General features: G+C 40.9%; 1 protein-coding gene across 5 annotated transcripts in view; it reads left to right on the plus strand.

Annotated features, from left to right (window-relative positions):
- The window catches only part of cacna1ea (calcium channel, voltage-dependent, R type, alpha 1E subunit a), a 140,394-nt gene that overhangs the window by 47,809 nt on the left and 74,006 nt on the right, over nt 1-18,579 (plus strand). For 3 of the 5 annotated variants that reach the window (XM_085151264.1, XM_085151263.1, XM_085151265.1), the window contains exons 1-2: nt 13,781-14,708; nt 14,862-15,001. In XM_085151264.1, the coding sequence (XP_085007390.1) occupies nt 14,616-14,708; nt 14,862-15,001 (233 nt within the window). In that variant the 5' untranslated portion in view covers nt 13,781-14,615. Of the gene's footprint in view, nt 1-5,273; nt 5,541-13,780; nt 14,709-14,861; nt 15,002-18,579 lie in introns of those variants that run through there. The other 2 variants (XM_085151266.1, XM_085151267.1) reach the window with 2 other exon arrangements.

The following is an 18,579-nucleotide window of genomic DNA, read 5'->3' on the forward strand; positions in this document are numbered from 1 at the left end:
TGTAGATTCTCTGCAAACTACACTCCTATAGACTTTCCAACATTAACAACACGTCTAAAATGCCAAAGTCGGTGCCTGTTGTCTAGAATATTTCCTTTCAGTAATACTGTCATCATGGTGAAGCGTAGGGGGGCAGGTTTGAATCTGCTTTTGTTAATACAGGAAGCAGGAAGTTTGGCTTTTACAGATTATTAGTTAAGGTCTCCCATAAACTTCTAAATGAGCCTCTGGCATCCCTGTAAGAAAGATCATTAACTGGTTTATGTAATTATTTGGGAAGCCAAAATCGACTTGAAGACTGTGAAGTGGTTCACATTTGCCCAATGAGTGAAACAGCCCCGGTTTGATCCCAGGAGGAGACACGAATCCCTTTGGGGTTGCGTCTGGAAGGGCGTCCAGCGTCAAACATGCGGCGCTGCCTGCTGTGGCGACGCCTTGTGAATAAGGGAGCGGCCAAAAGTAGCTTTTAGGAGGCTCATTCGTAGCTGCAAAAGATATTTAAGATAAGATACGAGATAAGAAGATAAGATAAAACTTTATTAATCCCTCGGGTGGGTTCCTCTGGGAAATTCGGTTTCCAAAAGCACCGACAGAAGTTACAGAGCGTGAGCAGAATATTATATATATACACACATTGTTAAGAGATATATTCTAAAACACTTCTTCAGTAGAGAATCAGAGAAGAGAAACACACAGATTTACTTGCTAGCAAGGGCAGCTCTCAGAACTCACACCCCAAGAGTGAGTCTCAGAGAGTGGCCCTGAGGACTGCCCTGGTCTTTTATTTATACACTCAAAGTCCAGCAGTTCATCTAAACAAAAAGCACTTAGACTGGAAACAGATATAACTACGTTAATCCTACCGTAAAACAATAAAACAAGGTACGACCTTTCCCATGCTCCTAGGTGTGGGGGTGAACGCCAGAACACCCTGGAATGTTACAGACTTCCTAGGATGAGACATTCCTTCAATATGCCACCAACTATATACTTCTAAACACAAGTGATTACATGCAGTATTCTACCATATGTAAACTTATATCATTAAAAGATTATACTGACTACTAAGTACAATTTTCCATTGACACACATATATAAATACAGAGACATATATAAATAAAATGTACGAAGGGGATAAATAGAATAAATAGAAATAAAAATAAGAATACAAGTGAATTGCACATTTCAAGTATTGAAGTCTATTGCACCGTTGACTATTAACAAAAAGTATTGCACAGTGAAGTGAAGAGGCACTACAGCTTAGTTGTTCACCCTCCTTTGTCCTCCCTCTCCCCTCCAGAGAGGAGTTAAACAGTCTGATGGCGTGTGGGACAAAGCAGTTAATGAAAATCATGAAAACATTAGAAAATCTTTGTACGCTTGGACACATTGACACGAGTTCGTTTTGAGCTGGCACATCTGATCAGAGCCACACACACTTTATATTAAGCTGCATTTCAAATAATATTTAGTGATGACATTTTATTCCCAAACCTTTTACTGATAGATGGAATTACCACGTCCTCCAATATGATGTTTATTTCTCTTTTAACTTCTCCAATATCAAAATAATAATGATCAGAAAATCCCTCCTACGACTGTTTATCCACAGTCTGGAAAAACTTGGATGATCCAACAGTTAATTTATGTAAATTGACAACTGTGTACTCGAAGAACCATCAAAACAGCCTTTATTACATAAAATGTACATTCATGACTGCAGATGGGAAGTGGACTGGTTCTTATATAGTGCTTCCTACTTAACATTCACACACATTAATTAACATTCACACACCAGGGGATGCATCAGAGATTACTTGGGGTTCAGTATCTTGCCTAAGGATACTCTGGTGTGGGGACTGGAGCATCCGGGCATCGAACCACCAAAGGTCCGATTATAAGTAAGTAAGTAAGTATAATTTATTGATATAGCACATTTTCACAGATAAAAATCACAAAGTGCTTCACAATAAGATCAGACATACAAGTTAAAATTACTCAAAAGCCCGTAAAAATGTCTTCAGCTGCTTTTTAAAGGAGTCAGTAGAGTCCAGACAGCGTAAAGACAACGGCAGAGAGTCCCACAGCCTCGGTGCCTGAAAAGCCCGATCCCCACGTGTTTTAAACCTGGTACGAGGGACCACCAATAACCTCTGACCTGAAGACCTAAGTGCTCAGGATGAAGCATGACGTTTCAACCGTGCAGAGCTCTAAAAGTTACAACTAAAATTTTAAAATGAACCCTAAAATTTACTGGCAACCAATGAAGAGAAGCCAAAACTGGAGCAATGTGTGACCTCTTGTTTGTACCAGTTAAATATATACCTTTTGATTTACAGCAACCCCAACCGCCAACTTGATAGCTGATTAGAAATCCAGTTACAAATGATTGCTAACATTTCCTTCTGAACAGAAAAGATAAACACCAGCTAGATGGATTTTTCCAAATCCAGTCAGAATGCTCTCCAGCAGCTCAAAATCAATGAAATCAATCGAGACCCTCGTTCGTTTTTTGTCCAGAGAAGAATATTTACTGTTCCCAGGTCAGCACCGTGCACCACCCACCAAAGAACAGAAAATGAACCCACCCAGACCTCACTGTAGTTCTTGTAGTTTTGCCTCATCAGAGCTGAAGGGACTGTTTCATCTGACTTGAGTCAACAAAGTAAGTTTACAGCTAAAAGTTTGTTGTTGTTGTTGTTTGTTCATTAGAGAGAAACTGAACTGAAAGCAACATGTTAAACAAAGAAACTGTAACCTTTTGCTTGCTGTCTTTTCCAGGAAGGAGCCGTCACCCTTCCCTCTAATCATCCCTGCCGCTAACACCTAATTACCATAATTCACCCCTCACCTCTCAGCTCAGAAATCTGTGACTGCTGCTGCTGCTGCTGCTGCACACTCCGGCAGGAACGATGTAATGGTATCACTCGCTTAGCGGTGCACAGAGGAAGTGGCAGAAGTAGCATTTTTATCAGACAATTAGTTGTTAGAGAGAAATAAAAAATGGAGTGTAGCTGTTTTTTTATTTCTTTTCCTCCCCAAATAGTTTTGGCTCATCACTCCAACGGACCGTTACGGGGAAATCCGAGGCGTCTCTTCAGCTTAAATGTCAGATATTTTTGCCTCTTGTGCTTTCTATTTTTAACGCCTATAATGTGTTGGAGCACTAATGAGTTGGAAGCCACACACCATTGATCACTGCCTTCGTCATAGCACCATTACAAAAGGCCCATCAGTGCCGGTGTCGTGCTTAACTCTCCCCTGTGGTTCCTCTTTTCTTTGTCTTCTGTTTCCATCATCATCCGTTTACTCTGTCAGTTAGAAAGATTATCTGATGAAAGCCGCTGGATTTTATTTTTGCATTAACTCCCTCAATTGTGCCATTAGATAACACCTTTTAAGGCTGAAGTTATACATATGAGTTCATATATTTTTGGGCAGGGACTGTTTAGAGTCTCATTACCAACCAATCAAAGACGAGGCTGTGTTTATTTGAACATTTGTCCCTATGGTTACAAATCTCCAAATCACTAATATGTCCTCTTCTTTGACATTCTTGCCTGTCTGTGCCTATTTTAAAGCTGTAAAAAGCAGTTAACAAATATACATTTTCAGTAATTTCCTAAACCCAGTGCATACTGTAGTCGAAGGCAGTGGTTGGGGGCTATTTTCAGCTGTAAATTAATTAACATTTCGTGTGATAATGAGCAGCCTATTTAAAGCCCGCTGATGTGTGTGAGACTGATACATGCGGGATTTGCAAAGTAGAAGTGTCCAGCTTTTTTATGATGATGGAAATGTCATCCAGTGCAGTCGCTCATTATTTGTTTGTTTGTTTGTTTGTTTTTAACAAGGATTAACTTTGTAACCTGTAACCTCATTATTCCTTGTTCCACATTAAGGTTTCCGTGCGACTATATAAAGATTTTATTCCTTCATTCTGAAAACGTGTCATCATCATCACACAGCAGCGTGACTCGCCCTCACTGCGTGACTCGCAATAGTGGGTTTTGAACCCCGTAATTAGCCGAAGAAGCTCGCTGCTGTCCTCCTGAGTGTATTTAACAACAGGTGTTTACTTACATCCGGGTCGCTCTCCCTGAGGTGTGAACGGAGCAGGGTGAACAACAAAAGTCAAAACAAACATGACAGCGTGGCCTCTTCAGATAGAAGCTGACCAGCCGACCTGTATAAGTGATCCAGTGAACATTCGTGTTTTTAAAAGGCTGTTGCGCACATTTTTACTGAAGCCATTAATCCCTGTGTGTTATGATTTATGGCTATTTCAAATATTTACCTTTGGAAAAGGTCGTTTGCAGGCGTTGACCTGATGCTTGATGTGTGGTTAGACATAATCTCTTGGAGATTGAGGCAATGCTGCCGAATAACTGTTTCCATTATATGCTGACGTTATTTATTCCACCCGTGACTCGTGTTTTTCTGTCTTTCTTTCCTGTCAGCATCCGATTTGTTAACTATATTCACACCTTGCGAGCTGCATAGGTTGGACAGAGGTTATTAGTGTTGATCCTGTCGCATTAGGAGACACAGTTCACTCCTCCTGCTCTCACACTGCGGGGGAAAGAGGAGACGCTTCCTTTACTATCCTGCTGCAGACGAGGCGGGTTTTTCTTTCCCGTCTCAGAGACAGTCAGCTTATTTTGTTGGCATGGAAAATGTCAAAGTTCTTTCCCCTTCGTGCTCTTAACGCGCGCTCTTGGTCGCTCTGCTGGTGGGTGGTCAGCAGAGAAGAGGAGACAGGAGATGTGCTCTGAATTAGTCAGCGGACTGTTGCTGGTTTATTTAAAAATCCATGGATCAACCTGCGCTTCTGCTTTTCGCGCAGGGGACTGAGGATGGCTGAAGACGTGACCTGTTGCAGCTTTTCTTTCGGATTTTAGTGCTTGGATGTAAAACGGAGCAAAATGAATCAGTTTTCTCGGTGTCGCGGATTGTTAAACGAAGACGAGTTGAATTACTTTTTGGGACTTGTGTGTTTTTGCGCAAAGCGACTTATTTGGGGGAATTGACTCGGGGTTTTGTCTGGGCTGCTTACTGGAGCGATTTTGTGATTTTTCTTTTCTAACTTTAAAAGCACCGGACGCGGTGTTGTTACCAAAAAAAAAAACCTGACGATGGTCTAAAACTGATCGGGATCTCGCCACCCCGCCGCTGTCACGCCGAGCGCGGTACCGCGCCCTGCTTTCCAGGAGAGTATAACCTCATTTTCTCCCCTTTCTCATCCCACCTCCCGTGTGGTTTGCTTTTAACAGAATGGCCCGTTTCGGAGACGACGTCCCGGGCTTGTTGAGTTCAGGGGATGGAGGGTCAGAGCGCATCCGGAACCGCGATGGCGCTGCCGTGTCTACAGGTGGTATATCTCCAGCCTTCAAGCAGACCAAAGCGCAGCGTGCCCGCACCATGGCCTTGTACAACCCCATTCCGGTCAGGGAGAACTGCTTCACCGTCAACAGGTCGCTCTTCATCTTCGGCGAGGACAACGTGGTCAGGAAGTACGCCAAGAAAATCACTGAGTGGCCATATCCTTTTCAGCTTCACGGTGAAAGCACACTCATCCAGTATCTGCATAGACTCGTGTAAATAAAGTGCAGCGGTGAGTAAACTGTTATCCAATTGGTTAAAACAAATTAAGTTTATTTGTGGTTCTACAGTCTCAATACTTTCTCCTCATATTTCCACGAGTTGTGCCCAATTTCACAGAGGGCAGAAGTGCTTCAGTATGTTGCCCTCAGCTTTTCAGTGCAACAGAGTAAATTTCAGCACCATGGACAGCACACACGGGACAATATGTAAGAAATTCAGTCTTCACCACATAAACAGGCTCACCTGGTTCTTAGTGTGCAGTAAGGAAAAAAGAGGCAAAACAACAAGTTAGAATCAGACTTTTTCAGACTCGTAGGCTTAATTTTGCTGTTCTATAAAACAAAAATACAAAATGACTGAAGTTCTCGGTTGGATTGACAAAGATTATGGCTAAAGCAGCTTCTAGAGGGTGTATAGTGGGTGTCAATGGAAAGTGCATTAGAGGAACATGAAAGTTCATGTCTGTAAATCTTCTCTGTCAACAATAAGCCGTGACGGCCGGCTTTTTCCATCGTATCCACGTAGCCTCAACTCAAACTCAAGCTGACTGTTCAGTTAACCCACAAAATCGATTCAGAGCTGCTTCCATAACTCATTTGGTCACTTTTTACAGCACAATGATGCCCAGGACCTGATTATTACGCCTCTCTGTTTCTGAAAGAAACACTGTTATCAGCTTGTTGCTGCTGGCAACAACACACACACACACACACACACACACACACACAAACTGTCCATTGGTGACATGTTTGTGCTTCTGCTGCTGCAGCACAGCTCACCAGGTGTCCTGGCCAGGTGTGGCCTCTTTACTCACTATTGTTCTGCTCCATTCAACAGCTTCCTGACTGACTAACTGCTGATTTAAAAACACCCAGCAAATAGAACGAGTCCGCGTCTATTGTGGAGTATTGTGTCTATTGTTGTTTTCTCCGGGTTTGCCTCTTTATTGAGTTGATTAAATACAGAAGGAGATTTCAATCAACACTCGGGGAGGAAAAGCACTATAGCGTGTGCGTTTATTATATTACAGCTTCCGAACCTGCAGCGGCTGGGTTATTACCAATATTGATACCATAACTGCACCAATGAGACACATTTTATGTTCTGAATTGTCTTTAAATAAAAATAAAGCGTGTGCTGCAGTGAGCAAAAAGAAAAAAGCAATGATCCAGAATAACCTCCAGGTTAATGTGTCGCGGTGGAGGGAGTGTCTGCTTACATATAATGAGCTCTACTGTATCCGATTAACAGACATTAACAGGAATTATATGTAATGATGTCTGATCGTTGTGTCATGTGCATTACAACCAGTCATTAGTCACTGACTCATACTATATTACACTGTTTACTCATATTGTTTTGAAGAGAGTGACACTGAGCTGACTGATGCTGTGTTCTGGTCAACATCGCGTGTGCCTGTTATGATCACTGTTCTGAGTATGAAGGTTCAGGCACAGCGAGAAAGCACAGATCATGCAGTGAAATGTATGAACAAAGTGTTTTCAAAGGAAAGATTTTACATTTTGGGAAATATTGATGCTTATTTTCTTTCTTCCAAAGACATGAGATTAGACTGCTCTTGTATTAAAGAGGAGCCTAATAGGCCGTTGATTCTCAAACTGTGGGGTAACCTGGCAACAAATAATAGAATTTGATTTTCTTGCTGACTAAACTAAAATTTGAATCAGATTAAGGATGCACCGATACCGATACTGGTATCGGGTATCGGGCCGATACTGTAAAATGTGTGTGTACTCATACTCATAAAAGTTAACCGATACCAACTTATTTCATTAATCAGAGGGTGGCTTGTCATTTCTGTTGTAGTTTTTTAGATTGGCCACTAGGGGGCCAATTATTATTTTATTTATTATTTATTTTATAATAATTATTTTGTTTGTTTGTTTGTCTACAATATGGACACTCTGCAATAATTTAAAAGTTTAATTTATTCTCAAACCTAATTTGTATTTATTTTATTCCAAACAGAAGTGTTTATTTATTATTCTGAAAGCTCGAGACAGTGCCAATAGTTCAGTGATATTTTGTAAAATTACAATGTGGAGACTCTGCAATAATTTAACAGAAGTGCTTATTTTTCACTTGAAATTTTTTTGTGGTCATTTTTATTAAGATTTTATTTTTTATCGGCAGGGAATATAATAAAACCTGTCTTCCAATTCCTTGCATTTGTGTGTGTGTGTGTTTGGTAGAAGTATCGTTTTTTGTACTCTGTATCGGCAAGTACTCAGATCCAAGTATCGGTATCGTATCGGTTTGAAAAAATTGGTATCGTTGCATCCCTAGATCAGATACTTTCATACTTATAATAATAATTAATGATGAAAACATTGTTTCTGGGCATTTGCCAGAAAATGGTTGTCAACCAGTGGAGTAGCCTATTAGACAGAAAAGTTGGAGAACTGCCTCGTCCTGTACAGGGACAAGTATCAGCACCTCAAAAGGTCAACAATTAATGTGTTATATGTCTCTTTTCTAATCCACTCAAGTCATGCTTTTACATTATCATGTACTTAACTACTTGTTAGCCAAGAACACTGACTTCCTGCGAGTTAGTCATCTCTGTGCAATTGGCAGGAAACCTGCAGCTTTTCCAGAAATCATTTTTGTTGTTATTCCAAAAGTTGCAAACTTTAAATAGACCAAGCAAAGCACCTCACAAATGTACTTGGTGCAGTGGTTTACAACTTGTGCTGGTCCTCTCAGAGATAGACGTGAACACATATATGCACAGTCTCTGCAGTGCATCAGGTAAAGGTCAGCCTCGTGGTTGGAGCAAAACTTGCTGCTGTCACCTCACCGTAAGAGCTTCTTTTTCTTCTTCTGAGTGCTCAATTAACAGCAGATGATCAATTAAGGAATTATCCCGAAGCTTCCATGGCTGGGTGTGTAAGGATGCAGCGAGAATGGTGTGTGGGCTTATTAGAGCACATCAGATTGTGTTTTAATGGTTATTTCTTATATGGAAGGTGTGGTTCAATGTGCAGTCGATAGACGCCGATGGAGGCCTGGTCTGATAAGGCAGTTATGATGAATTTGCCCGGGTCCAGAGTTTAGCGTGGCAGGCCTGGTGAGGACTTGCAGCTGCTTCTCCTGTCTGATCCCCACTGGGATACCCCACAGTGGGAAGTTTCCCATTGAGAAGGTACACTTCTAAATAATTGATTGATGGTTTTAATGGTTTGTTTCATCAGTGATGCACACAGAAATAATCCTGTGAGAGCTGGTTAGCACACTTTGAGCTTCTAAGTATAAAACGGTGCATATATCCTGCCGTATCAGAGACATTCTGTAGTTTTTGCTACGAAATCTAAGATTTAAAATACAATCGCTAATTTAACCAAGGGGGCATTCGGCTACAAATGCTTCTAGAGTCGGCTTCTGTTGAACTGATCTAACTGCATCCTAATAACCTTTATTTACACTTACATGCTGCGCGGTTAGTCTATTTTTTTGTCCAATTCAAAAGTCAGATTTTTTCATATCCAGACTTTTTAAGTGAATGAGAGAAGATTTCTCTAGCTGTTCACATAACCAGTATACAAAGCAAATATGACATATGTCTCACCCTGCTACAACGTGCTTTATCATCATTTATAGTAAACGTGCGTCTTTATAGCCTAAGAGAGTGGTATAGTGTATATAAGGAAGGGCTGCAGCTGCGAGTTCACAGTTTGAGGGCTAAGCTGCTGCATATAAACATAACTGAATGAATTATGTCTGCATTTATTCTCAAGATTGACTGGCGAGCTCTGCAAGCCACTGAAGTATAGAGGCAATGTGAAATTGAACGGAGATTTGACTACGATGCCATTACATCCATCCTTATGACAATAATTCAAGTTTAATAAATATAAATTAAGTTCTCCATAAAGATGATTTCTCTTAAAGAGAGCTCCAAATGGAGATCACACCAGTAACTTTCTTATGTGTTTACGTATTTAATACTGGCCTCTGCCACAAACACACAGACCTATACACGTATGCCACAAATAATTTGCCGAGTTCTAATAAAGCCTGTAATTAGTTTTGATTTTCACCTCCATGTAATGATAATCACAGCGGCTTGGATCCAATCTGGGCATGAACGTATTCTCAGTTGCACCGGGCACCACACTCTGTCTCCATTTCTATTTTTACACGCATGTTTGAGGAGTCACGGCACCGCGCCAGTGTCACTGTGACTTGGGATTGCTCACAAGATATCTTGCTGCTAAAACTGGTAGACGAATCACGATCGACGTCACACATCAGCTGACACCCAGAGAAGCACCAAGGAGGGGGAAATGGGTTTGGTTTAATTTAACAGAAGTGTTAAATTTGTCCCTACAAGTGAACCAGAGATTCAGCTTTTCACTATTCCTCGGAGAATGCAAATCAATCCCATATGGATCCAACGTTTCCCAGCAGAGCATTGCTAGCTTAGCCTTCTTCCTGTAGTGCATCCTCGTGCCAGCGCTTCCTCACACATGAGGTAAAATTATACGTCATTTATCAGACAAGGCAACCTTCTTCCATTCATAGGAGGTGGTTTCCATGGTGGATGGGGGTCAATGTGGGCAGTCTGATGTGATGCAGCCCCATATGTGCAACATTTGAACCAGTATTAAGGTTTTCAGAATTATTCACAAGTAGAAACAAGACGAGAGAGAAACCACGGCTGTGCAATATAACACTGATAAGAGTTTACTATCATCCGTCCGTCTCCTTGAGAGTTGTGGTGAAATTACCTTCTATAGTAAATGTTTCACATATGAAATGTTAAAATACCTATAAAACTAAAACATTTACATTTTCAAAGAGCAGCCTTCACTCACTCATCAATGACCCTGTTGATGTAAACTCATGGTCATGCAATACCAAATTGTTTTCAAGCCCAGAGTATATTATGTTCAAAATGTTACCTGGTTTGACATAATATTCAATTCATTCACTGTTGTCCACATATCTGAAGTTGGGTGGTAGCAGGCTAAGCAGGGTAGTGTCCTCCCTAGAAACACTTTCTAGTACCTCCTGTGGGATCCCAAAGCATTCATAGACCAGTTGAGATACATCATCTCTCCACTGTGTTCAGTTCTATAGCACCAAATCACAACAGCGGTTGCCTCAAATCGCTTTACATTGTGAGGTAAAGACCCTACGATAATATAGAGAAAACAGAGAAAACCCCAACAATCATATGACTCCCAAGGACCAAGTTCTTGGGCGACAGTGGGAAGGAAAAGCTTCCTTTTAACAGGAAGAAACATTAGGTAGAACCAGGGAGGGGCGGCCGTCTTGCCATGACCAGTAGAGGGCGAGGGAAGGAAATCGGGACAAGGATACGCTGTGAGAACCAGAGATTAATAATATCTGATTATTAATATCTAACAAGGCCACTTCTTCCATTTGTCCTTTTCGTTGGAGGTGCTTTCAATATTTCAATATGAAAAAAGGTGATTGAAGAAGAAAACTCGCGTTATGCCCCCAGCAGCTTATTGCAGCATCCAGGTCTGCAGCTGGGTCTTTATTAGATATTTATAATAAAATGAAAGTTTATAGTACTTACATTAGGCCACACACAGGCCAACAGTGTTTCATCACACACAAAGATCGCGCTGACGTAAAATCACGACAAAAGTTTTGTGAAGACTTTCATTTATTTGTGTGTTTGCAGTGATACCGCATCATCACAGATAGTTGAGCTGCCCAGTAACCGTCTCATAGCATCGACTCTTGTCTGCGAGAGGAGCCTGTTGCCGTGGATACCTCTCTTCTTTCTCTTTCTATCTTCATTTTCTCCCCCTCTCTCTCCCCCTCAGTCTCTCTCTTCATCCTGTCTCACCCCTCCTCCAGTTTGCTGCGAGTGTTTCAGGGAATGTGGGGTGTGGCGGCTGCTGCTCGGAGCTTTCAGAGAGCCTAAGGTGATGCTAGTTATTGCAGGGAAGTGAAGCAAAAGACACACTTAAAATACAAATGCAGACGAGTGCTTGAGATGTTCTTTTGGGCTGAGTTTCCCAGCTCATTTATGGATTTGTTTATCCAGAATCTTCTGGGTCAATCTGTGGTTCAGCCTAGGTTTAAGCTGGCACCCCTGCAGGCTAGTGGGAGTACGATTGCATTTGCTCTGTTTATTTAACTTCTCATCACTCGCATGTCCCAGAGTAACCCTGCTAGCTACAGCTGCCAGCACAACATCGATCTGTCCAGTTTCTTATTTAGCCTCATTCACTCCTCCTCATCAACCTGTTTTGGAAGCTTCTAACTCTTTATATAACCATCATCTTCTCCTCCACCGCTCGTCCCCCTTCATTTAAATTGTCACTTTCTCCTGTTGGATTCTTCCCTGTTGTCTCTGCCTCCTCCTTTCCTCAACTCTCCCTCTCCTCTCTGCAGATTTAAGCTCCCTTCCTTCCTTTCTTCCTCCCTCTGCTGCACATAACTAGGATAGAGGGGAATGCCCACGCAGAGCTTTAGATAAAAAGCACATTGCCGGCTTAGTTCAACCAAAGAGGGGCTGGAGTTGAACCAACAACCAATATAGGTCTCACAGTACAGGCAGCGACCCTGTTTATAAGATCACAACCCAGGTCTTACCTGATAAGCCTTCTGCTACTCTGGCATTTTTTTTGTGTGTCTGCATGTCTGTGTATCCCTGTCGGCTGAGGCTGACCTCAGAGAGCAAAGCTAAAGAGCTTCCGGCACGTGTTACCCTGCTGTTGGGTTCGATTCCCTGTAATCAACTTAACTGCATCCATTTGTGTTTGCTGGGAAATTCAGGTGTCACTTAATTAAAATACTTAAATAATTAAGAGTTTTTGTCAGCAAATATCACGAAATGAACAAAGCCAACAATGAATCGTTCATACTGAAAAGTCTTGTCTGTGTAGTCGGATCCTTATGCAGCAAATTCACTCTGCACTGCACAAGAGCAACGCGCTTTGTTTCTGTGGAGTGATGGTGATGCATTTAGAAAGCTTTAAGATTATAGACAACTATTCTAAAGGAAAGTATCCAGTACTGTACTTGAGCTGCACTCATTTCTTTATATTTTGCTTCCAAAGACTCTTGTAATTTTTAAAAGTGGTTCAAACAGTTCTCCAAACTTTTTTTTGTACATCTGTACTTGAAGGGATAAATCTGTGTTGTATTTACACAAAATAGACAATTTAGCAAAGAAACAATTTGTAAATGTATCTTTAGGCACTTTGTTAATAGCAGCTTATAACAAAAACACAGCTTGTTCCCATTTCTTTAGTTGAATCTATGAAAAATACCAAAGGTAACACAGGTTGATGGGCAAAAATCTTAAAATTTTATCTTTTAAATCCCATTTAAAAACTCATTTATTCAACATAGCTTTTCCATCTAGTTAGTGTCCCTATTTTATATTTTGTTCAATTTCTTATTTATGTACTTTATCTGTTCTTAGTAACTTTGTTCTTATATTCCCTTTTATTGCTGTATAATTAGTGCCCGTAACCTGATGACATATGTGGTACTTTGTTGCCAAGATATACATATCTTGGCATATCTTGAAAAACTAACTTCAAATCATTCAAGCATAAAAACTGTACCTAACTCAATGTCCTGTGAGGGCTGTGTGCAGGCAGGAGTGGTGGTAAGGAGGACCCAATGTGCAGACACTCGGAGGCAGAAAGTAAACTCAAACTCAGATTTATTGCTAGGAGGCAAACAGAACTAGCAAAACTGGGAATACAAATAATAAACTGAAGACAACAATAACCTGGGCTTAAATACACAGAGGGAGCAATCAGGGACTGGGTAACAGGAGGGAAACACAGCTGGGGCAAATCAGGCCTAACGAGACAAAGGAAGCAAAACCAGATACATTAACATCAGACATGGACCTTCAAAATAAAACAGGAAACATAACACAGACTGAACTAAAGACACAGACTCACATGCATACAATAAACTCAAACCTCTGGGTCAACGACACAGGCATCCTAACACTCAAGGGATAAATCTGTGTTGTATTTACACAAAATAGACAATTTAACAAAGAAACATCTTTGGGCACTTTGTTAACAGCAGCTTATAACAAAAACACAGCTTGTTCCCATTTCTTTAGTTGAATCTATGAAAAATACCAAAGGTAGCACAGGTTTCTGTACCAACAAAATCATTTTATATCAAATGTCCTTTAAGAAACTGGGCATTTGGAGGACAAAGGAAGAAGTGATAGGCCTAAAACAACATGAACAGGATCTGGAAGTTATGTTCTTAAGAAATAAACAAAGACCTGACACAGGAACTGAGAGACGCATCAGCTGATTCATGGGCCGTTTGCTGAAGTTTAAGCAGAAATGGTCTCAGTGCAGGAATGGCATTCAAGAAGCCATCCTGAAGCATTGATCATCTAAAAAGAGAACAGAACAAAAAGGCAGCCAACATCCAAAGACGAGCTCTGAACGTTCTTCGTGGAACCTGGAGAACTATTCCTCGAGACTAATTAAGGACATCACAAGAAGTCTCGTCCAAGAAAGTTCAGGCGGTGTTGAAGAATCAAGGTGGTCATGCCAAACATTGGATATTAAGGTTGTTACAATGGCACAAACTCTGTTTTTAGCTCACAGACTGTATTTCAGTGTGTGTTTAAATGTGTTTTATAAAATCATTGCACCTATTTCTCATTTTCAAAGCAAAATGTAAAGAAACGAGGAGTTGTTCAAGATGCTTGCACAGTACTGGCAATTGCTGACAGTAAGAAAAGCATAGAATTGATGGTATTAGTCTTTAAATTAGCATAAATCCAGAAAAAGGATACCAAAATATAGCTACTGTAGACGTAACCTATGCATCCACTGCCAAACTCCCAGTCAATAGCTTTTTTTATTATTAATCCATCTTTCTGTTTTTGGAGCATCACGACGGGACTACATGTGCAATTTCATCTCACAACTTTATGTTGCATAATGAAAAACAAACTGTTGACATTATCCGAGCCAGTTGCTCCTTAACTTTAGCCTTCCACTCCATTTGAGTACATGATCCTCGCCACCATCATCGCCAACTGTATCGTGTTGGCTTTGGAGCAGCACCTTCCCGGAGAGGACAAAACACCCATGTCCAAAAGACTGGTGAGCTGCACATGATTCACAAACACAGTCACACCTCATAATCTCTCAAATCAAAATATAAGACTGTTTGAAAACGCACGACACTTTCATTTGCAGCGGCTCTTTGTCAGCTCAGTGTGAACTGATAATTTCTCTCTTGCTTTGTACTCACAGGAGAAGACGGAGCCCTACTTCATAGGGATGTTCTGTTTTGAGGCAGGCATAAAAATCATCGCCCTGGGCTTTGTGTTTCATAAAGGCTCTTACCTCAGGAATGGGTGGAACGTCATGGACTTCATCGTGGTCCTCAGTGGGTGAGTCCAACAGTGTGTGCATGTGTGTGCATTTACAGATCTGTGAAACAGGATTAGCATCTTGAATTGAAAAGGCTGGCGACTCTGTGAGATTTATGGTGAGAAAATACAGTGCGCAGTGTTCTTAGCCTTGCAGGAGCTCGCAGTTATTTCTAGCACCATTGGCTTCAAATGCTTTGCCTACTTGTTGCTTATTCATTGGTAATTTTTGAAACCTGAAAATCTTTCTTTTATTGTGGAATTTATGTTGCTAAAGCTGATCAGTGAACCATATAAAAGTCACATCGGAAGTCTTTTGTGTACCTTATAATGAAAGTGGGACGGTGGGAAAGTAAACGTCTTCTAAACCAACTGTTATTTGCTCTATTTGTCTAAACTTAAACACGTTATACTATGAATAATGCTACTGGTGCCTTGCTGGGGAAAGAACCAGGTGAGGATGAGTGTGCCATATCATATTTCATATTCATAATATAGGACATGTACCTGTGCATACAGCCAACAGTGACCTTTATCCAAACAGAACAGAGTAAAGAACATTTACATCGTGCTTTTTATTCCATTAGTATGTTCAGAGTAACAGTTTCTATTTGCTTGAATAAGTTGTGCAGTGCTGAGTACTCTTCTGTTTTTATGTAGCTGATTAAATTAACATTAGGAAAAAGTATCCCAAAATTTTAATTTCCAGGAAACGCACAGAGGGACAGATGTGGAGAGTCCAGAGCTAAACTGTGGCGAGCCAAACACTCAGTGGCAGCTACTGTATGTAGTCTCCTAGGCGAAAACTCCAGGGGGGGCTCCAATCAGCATTCATCACCATTATGTTATAAACAGAGATGGGCAGTAACGCGAACGCGTTACTGTAATCCGATTACTTTTTTCAAGTAACGAGTGAAGTAAGGGATTACTTTGCAAAAACTGTAATTAGATTACCGTTACTTTCCCGTAGGAACGCTGCGTTACTGCGTTACTAAAACCGTGATTTTTTTGCGAGAATGTCTCATGACAGTGACGTAAGCGAGTGCGACGTTCGTGACAACAGCTGTGTGCAGATCAACAATGGATCATATATCGAGTGCAGAGAGAGTATTGAGCGTGCAGCGTTTAAAGCGTGGAAGTACTGACCTTACTTTGAGTTTGATTCCATAAAAAGTGACAAAAACATTAGTGTCCGTTGTGCGTGGGAAGAAAACTTCTTTTTACAGCGAAAAAACCCCTAAACTTCCAAACAAGCACCGAGTAGCTACGACGTAATGGGAAACTCACAGAGAAACTCGCGGATTCTTCCACTGACCGCGGCACACCTGCACCAGGGTAACCCTCCGCCTACCCCACTCCTGCTTTACAGGTGAAAATAGAGCAACAGGACCGCTAGTCTTTGACTTTATTTATTTTCTGCTGTGTTTTACTTGCATCTATTTGAAAGACTGAGTGTAAACACAAAAAATATTTTATTTTATGTGCTGGAATGTGCAGAAAATAGGTTTAAATGTTAAACTAATTTCTTCCAGTCAGAGAATGTTGCACATAATTAAATGTTTGCTTGATGCATAAAGTTAAAAGATTAAAACTAACAAAACAAGTTTTAAAAAGAGACTTTTCCATTTGATTACATTTTGTATGATGATTATGCAGAAAAAGTAGAATTGGGCTGAAAGATCTATCACTTTATCACCTATTCAGGTTGTAAATCGTGTTTTTAAAAAGTAACTAAGTAACTAAGTAATTACTTTTGAAAATAAGTAATCAGTAAAGTAACTGGATTACTTTTTTGGGGAAGTAATCAGTAATTAATTACTGATTACTTTTTTCAAGTAACTTGACCAACACTGGTTATAAATAATCTGACACTAATAGAGCAGAGCTGGGCACATCAGGCTGCTAACTTCAAAATAAATTAAATAATTTAATTTAATTTAATAAATGAATAAATTAAGTCTCCCCCACAGTCGAGGTTAGATATATGTAAATATATATATATACACACACAAATTTGCTTGTGGTGCTTTATCAACTCTAATGCTTTCAGAAAGGTGTTTCAGTGCAATCAAAACTCCAAAACACAAACCACAAAACATTTAACTATATCTGTTGTTGTGAAACCCACCAGAAAAAATATCTAATGAATGTTAACATTTTGGCTAAAGAGGACCTCCCTCTCTCAAGTTTTGGTCTGCTGTAGCAGAGCTGATCCTCAAGTGTCTGAAATGAAGCACACAAAGAACTTGTCTGATCAACAGGTTGTGATAACGCAGTGAGATGCTGCGCTCTGCCAGCACAGGCAGAGAAGCTAAACATGGATGTGAATAAGCCTGAATTTTAAATACTTAAAGCAACAGATTTGTAAATGTTTAATGAGGAGAAAGTACACGTGTGTGGACCTCAGTGTGCGTCAGTGTGCTATGACCAGAACACTGCTGGAAGCTGACTAAGCTGCTGAAAAGCATCTCACTCAGTGTACTTACAGTACATCAGTTGAATGGGAGTTAAAGACTCTGGGGATGCTCTGCCTGCTCTGTGGGGGGAGAGGTGTTGCATTATAGAGCATTTTACAGCAGTTAAATTCTCGGGAGACACGAGCGCCTCATTGTCAGAGCAGAGAGGGAAATGCTCGTGGTTCAAAGGAAGAGCGTGATGAGACAGCAGATTAACCTCGACACCTGTCTCTCGCTCACTGTCACACAAACAGATGAAATATTAATCAAGTCACAGGATAGAAGTACAAAGGGTGGCAGACACGGTTCTTAGAGAATTCTACATGATTCTGGCTGATCAATTATTGATGAGCTCGGGCTTCTCGTGATACTCCGCTCGCTGCTGGAAAGAGGAAGGACGTGAAGTTTGAGGAGAAAGATGGAGGAGAGGAGGGCACGGGAGAGGGGCGGCGTGGAGAAATGAGTTTTGTTCCCATCTCGAGCCTGTTGATCGGCTGACGCCGCTGTCACATACTCTTGTGAGGACACTCAACCCTGAAGCCATATTCGCTGTGACCAAGATTAGAAGCGTATTTTTTTCTATCTTTCTCTGCGCGCTGTGCAGACAGACTGCTCTGATGTGCTTGTATCTTCTGAGTGTGCTGGGCTCCAGTCATGTATTTGTAAATGAATGTTTCACGTGATGATGTTTCAGATGAATTCCATCTTTACCGAACAGATATTTGGGGGAAAAACAATAAAGGAACTTTTATAAACGTGAACAACAGCAGCTGCATTTGTTCCACTCTCGCATGCTGTGGGTTGAATTTGAACTACAGTTGTGACTGAGGGCGGAAACATGCTCGATCTGGCTGAAATAGCCTCTAAGGTTTCATTGTATTAATATTCATCAGATTCGTGCAGATAGTTCCCTCTCTAAATGATCATTTTAGCCCGTGCAAAGATAAATTAATGGAAATGTTCTCACCGTGTCTCTCTCCGTTTCCCTTTTTCCTTCCACTCAGAGCCCGTTCAACACTTCCAGCGCACGTCAGCACTTCTAGGCTATCACTCTAGGTTTGCAACTTTATTGGAAAGCAGATAAATGTTATGAGATCTGGTTGGTATTATGAGATGTAACACCAGTTTTGTCTATCAGTCAGT

The sequence above is a fragment of the Neolamprologus multifasciatus genome, chromosome 23, assembly GCF_963576455.1.
Source record: "Neolamprologus multifasciatus chromosome 23, fNeoMul1.2, whole genome shotgun sequence".
NCBI lineage: Eukaryota > Metazoa > Chordata > Actinopteri > Cichliformes > Cichlidae > Neolamprologus > Neolamprologus multifasciatus.